The sequence below is a fragment of the Rhinolophus hipposideros genome (genome assembly GCF_964194185.1).
Source record: "Rhinolophus hipposideros genome assembly, chromosome: 3".
Taxonomy (NCBI): domain Eukaryota; kingdom Metazoa; phylum Chordata; class Mammalia; order Chiroptera; family Rhinolophidae; genus Rhinolophus; species Rhinolophus hipposideros.
In genome coordinates this window covers 107,178,281-107,183,561 of record NC_138049.1, presented here as the reverse complement: position 1 = coordinate 107,183,561, position 5,281 = coordinate 107,178,281, and the positions used below count along the sequence as shown (strand labels likewise).

At 50.3% G+C, this 5,281-nt stretch overlaps 1 protein-coding gene across 1 annotated transcript; it reads right to left on the bottom strand.

The window, feature by feature from the left end:
* Positions 1–3,942: 3,942 nt before the first annotated feature.
* LOC308495787 (large ribosomal subunit protein eL30-like) lies at positions 3,943–4,425 on the bottom strand. Its single transcript, XM_081044174.1, has one exon. The coding sequence runs from the start codon at positions 4,299–4,301 to the stop codon at positions 3,954–3,956; it is 348 nt and encodes a 115-aa protein (XP_080900300.1). The 5' UTR covers positions 4,302–4,425; the 3' UTR covers positions 3,943–3,953.
* Positions 4,426–5,281: the final 856 nt, after the last annotated feature.

Here is a 5,281-nt window from a genome sequence, read left to right as displayed (position 1 = left end):
CCTTTCCACACCTTTCTGTCCTCCTCCCCTGGCTCTCCTCTTTCCCCTCCTTGCCTTGTCCTGCTATAAAGGTTAAACTCATAGTTCTCCTGTGTTGGCAAAACGCAGTGCTTCCCTGTCGTTCTTTCCTGTGTGTCTCATTTACTTCTACAGACGCTTCACTTCTGACACTTCCAGTCACCAAATGTTTCCCTGCAATAAGCAATTCTCTGTTTCACCAGCTGGATGGCCCACAATTTAACTCAATTCTAACACTGTCTGCCTGGTGTCAGATCCCAGGGGTTAAGGGCTCGTCCCACAGACTGGCCCCCCCTTCAGATGCCAGTCCAAAGCCCATGTTATCACTTCTACAAACCAGCTATAGCTCAGAGCTTCTAATGGCCCTTTCCTCGGGTTTAATGAATGTTCTAGAGCAGCTCCCAGAACTCAGGGAGACGTCTGCATATATTTACCTGTTAATTAAAGGTGATGATAAAGGATACAGATGAACAGCCAGATGAAGAAATACACAGGGCGAGGTCTGGGAGGGTCCTGAACACAGGAGCTTCTGTCCATGGAGTTCACCCTCCCGGAGTGGATGGGTTCACCCAGCTGGAAGCTCCTGGAACGCTGTACTATTGGGATTTTATGGAGGCCTCCTCACGTAGGGGTGATCAATTCTAACTCCATTTCAGCCCTTCTCCCCTGTCTGGAGAAGTAGGGGGCACAGGGGGCTAATGAAAACTCCAAGCTTCTTTCTGGTGATCAGGTCCCATCCGGGGGCCCATGCAGAGTCCCCTCAATGGAACAAAAGATGATTCTCAGGGCTCTTATCAGTTAGGAACTTACAAAGGTTTATGAGTCTTGTGTCAGGGATGAGATCAAAGACAAATATTAGAACAAGAGGTGCTTCTAGTGTTCCTATCGCTTAGGAAATTACAAGGGTTTCAGGAGCTGTATGCCAGGAACCAGGGACCTCTAGAGGCCAACATATATTTCTATTATCTCAGACCCATCCACAAAAATAAATTGCCCTCCCTTGGAGAAGAGCTCCCTCTGTGATGTAGGGAGAACAAGAAGGGTTGCCTGGGTCTGAGGCAGCCAGATGACCTTGGTGGTTCACTTAGACTTTCCAAGGATCAAGTCTCCAAGGCAGAACGGGCCCGCGACTGCCCTGTGGGTAAGGAGGAGGCTGGGGACACAGCTACACAGCCACGTTTGGATTTGAGCACCTGCAGCGGAAGGAGGCGGGTCGAGGCAGAGCCCCGCCCTCAGGGGTGCCTGTCTCCAGGTCATCTCCCAGGCTTTCGTTTTCCTCCTCCCGACCTCCTTCTGCTTGTTCTGCGTGGGGACTGACAATACAGGAGCATTTTTGTTAGAATTAGATCTTAGGGTTCTGGAAAAGCCCATCAAAGTTAGTAGAGGTTTGTTTATAGTAGTGGGTAGGGATTCAGAGTTCTCCGCAGACACTGAGATATGGAGAGAAGCTGCTCCAGTGGCTCCTAACCTTCCTCCTGGGGCTGTGGGGATCCCCGACCCTGATGGAGACCCCTCCCCTCCATTCACCTCACTCTGTTCCCCTCTACCCACCCCAGCCCTGTCCTGGCTTCTCCATCGCTCCTCCTCTCTCCTTTCCCCTCCACACAAATCAATAACGGTTCCAGGGGGGCAGCTCCCAGGCACAGGTGCAGGCGGGAGGGAGCTGGGAGCAGCTGAGCCCTGCTCAGGACAGAGCCAGGAGAGGGCGGCGGTGTGACAGCCCCTTCCGCCTTTCCCGGAGGACCTTTTCCGCCCGGGCTCTCCCTCCCTCATGGCTTGATCCATCAGAGTCAGGAAGCCCAGCTTCACCTCTACCGCGATGGGGGACACACGTGGGTGGGTCCTGTGCTTCAACAGTGACAGAGGGAGTCAAAGTGTGATGCCGCAGGCTAAGAGACTGGAGAAGATGGGACCCAACTACTGGGAACAGAAGGATTTCATTGAAACCATAGCAGAACATTCCTGCGGCGCTGGAGGTACAGGCAGAGCTTGGCCCATTGAGGCTCGGCCTGTGAGTGACGTCAGGCTCCATACAAGGACCAGCGGGGGTCTCCCACCTGTGATGGGGGAGGGTCTTCACCTTCTTGTGTGGGGACACAGTGACGCCTCACAGCTGGAAAAATGTGTGGCATTTTGCTTTGGGTTTCATTTTCAACCTGGGTTCTGATCAAGATGAACTGGAACTTGAAGCAAACATAATCAGTGGGGAGGGTCTGTGGGAGGAGCTGGGGCTCATGGAAGGTCTTGTGCTCTAAGTGATCCCGAGACCCCTAAGGAAGAACTCTATTCAATAATAAAGCTCTGGGTTCTAACTTCCCCTTCCATTAACTGTCCTTCCCTCCCATAAGGACCCCTCCAACTTGGCACTCACGCCAGAGTGTGCACGTGGCTGCCATGTGCATGCGCTGGGCTGCAACCCTGTCTTTTCCCTAAATGAATCCTTCTTTGGTGACAAAACACCTTGTGGATATTATTTTTTGGCTGACAGTTTTGATGGACTCTTGGTCCAGAGTCCCAGCCTTGCAGAGGTTGCCCTGCTGCATGATGGCCCCAACGTAAGCTTCCTCAGGGGACACTCTCCTAGGATGGTGAGGGTTTCTTCTCTGTGAACAGGGACCCACATCCTGCAAAGTGACAGGCAGGTTGGCTATGCAGGCCAAGCACAAGTGGGGAAAGATTTGTCTTGCAAAGACCTTGAGCCACTTCTTGACTAAAGGGTGTCTGCTACTCAAACACCTGGAGGTCTGGGATGAGACACGGCTGCCCCAGGTACTAGGGCAGCCCACCCCTCAGGGAGGGAGAGAATCCTCTGTTGGCCTCACTCAGGGGAGGGCGGGGAAAGGACAGAACTCTGTATCCTCCTCTGGGACTTGTCCTGGCAGGTGACCGTGGTGTGTGCGGGATTTCAGACACGTTCCTGGTGTGTAACTTGCCCAGAGTGACCCTAGTTCTGTTCATGTCCTTTTAAAGGATCCTGGGGCTTTGGGAGGGTCAGAGGGAGGCCATGGGACAGAAGGAAAAGTCAGTGACAACAAAGGAGCAGCACTTCCTGTAATGGACTTTGGTCCTGTGATGTGCTGTGGGAGCAAGTGTACAAGTGAGACTTTCCTGCCCTTCCCTTCTGTCCCCAGCACCCCCTCTTGGGCCTGTGACCCCACCTCTGAGCTGTGGCTCCCCCTGACATTGCTCCCCCTCCATTAGGATCAAATGCTCTCCTTCCCTCCCCTCAGAACTGGCGCTCCCAGCACTGTGCTCCCTCTCAGCCTAGAAAGTAGTTGGTCTCCTGACTGCTGGTTAGGGAGCAGGAGGTGATTCAGGAGACCCAGGATCCCACTGAGAACAACCGAGAAATTCTGATAAAATATAATTCATGGCCTTGAAACCTTCAACATACAAGCACAGTGAGGGGGTCCAGCCAAGGTCTAGGGCGGGACCCCTGCCTGGGGAGCTGAGGTCAGGGGGCCCAGAGCTCTGGAGTCACTTTTACTCTGAGGGCATTTGCCAAATCTGAGGTGATCAGCAAGAGCTCTGTCTGAGCTTTTGGCTGCCTTGAGGGACGGAGCGGAAAAGGAGGTGAAAGCCTGGCGCCCAACGAGGGTGGGGCCCTGGTACACTAACCCCCACATTAAGCAGTGATTCTGAAATGCTGCTTCCTAGAAACGTGAGTGAATCTGGAACAGTCCATTCAGGAACTTATAGTCACTTATGGTTTCTCAATCTCTGGGTGATAAGGGATGACTCAATCCTCACATTGCGGTTGGGGCATCATGGCAAAAATCTCCTTAGGCACCAAGAAACAACTAGAAGAAATGTCCTGAATAAGACAGCACCATTTTAGGCTGCAAATAATTCCTATACACAATATTTTTATTATTTTATTTTATTTTTTTAAAACAAGCTCTGGCCAGTTTTATTAAAGAAAAAACTTGCATGATTTACTTTTCCCCACTCTGTCCTAGGATGCTGCTAATGACATCAGAATCCCCTGGATCAGTGGCAGCCAGTGCGCACGCTCTGTAGTGCTCTCCACACACTGTGCCCAGTTCAATATTGTTGCCTCTGTGGTGATGGCCACCCATCCTGGCCAACATGGCGTCGTGCTCTGTTTCATATTTCCTCACGGCTGGGCAGTTGTTGGCGAGGATGACCCATTTTGCTTGGCCTTGTCTGATCGTTTTCAGAGTTTGCTTGTACCCCAGCACATACTTTCCACTTTTCATAACAAGTTGGAGCCTAGAGTTGATCGACTCCAGCAACTTTTTCATCTTCTTTGCAGCCACCATATTCCTGCCTTAGGTGAGGGTTGGTCCCCAACCAAGAGCAGCCGCCAAGACGGCAGGGGAGTTGGAGAGGTATACATGTAATATTTTTAAAAACAGTCCAGCGTATTAGCAAAGCCAACCAAGACAGCATGAGCCCGAATACGCGGTAACAAGTTTCAGTTGAGGCGGACTGCAAAAACTTTGGAATTTGTAAATATGAGGCACATGCAGTAAAACAAGTGTGCTTTGCATGTTCAGATACAGATACAAAAGAATTTCAGCAGGGAACTGGAAATTATAAAAGGTGACATAGCAGATTTTAAAAGGGACTCGTATGTGTTTGCTAGGGCTGCTTTAACAAAGGACAACAAGCTAGATGGCTTGAAACAGCAGGAATTTATTTAGATCACAGTTCTGGAGGCTGGAGGCCTGAAATAAAGGTGCTGGAAGGCCATGCCCCCTCAGAGATTCTGGCTAGAATCCTTCCTGCCTCCTCCTAGCTTCTGGTGCTGCTGGCAGTTGTTGGCATTCCTTGGTTTGCAGCTGACCTCTGCCAGTCCAATCTCTGCCTCCATTTTCATATGCTATTTTCCCTGTTTTGTCACATAAACTTCCCTCTGTGCATGTCTGTCTCTGTGTCCAAATTTCCTGTTTTTGTAAGGACACCACTCATATTGAGGTCACCACCCTACTGACCCTATCTTAACTGGTTAAATCTGCAAAGGTCCAATTTCCAAACAAGGTCACACTCTGAGATACGGGGGGTTAAGATTGCAACATAACTTTTGGAGGGACACAACTCAGCATATAACAAAACCCAGAGAAATTTTAAAATTGAAAAAACAGGTAACTAAAATTAAGACCAAATACATAAGTTTAAGAGCAGAGAAGACATCTTTAGAGATAAAAAGAGGGAATGAAATAATGGAAGCTGGGTCATCTTAGAATCCAGTTTGAAATAGAATCTCCTTTTCCCACCCTCAGGCTGTAGGCTATGGCTG

Excerpts from the sequence above, each read along its gene's own strand:
- LOC308495787 (XM_081044174.1), bottom strand. The coding sequence starts at position 4,301 with ATGGTGGCTGCAAAGAAGATGAAAAAGTTGCTGGAGTCGATCAACTCT.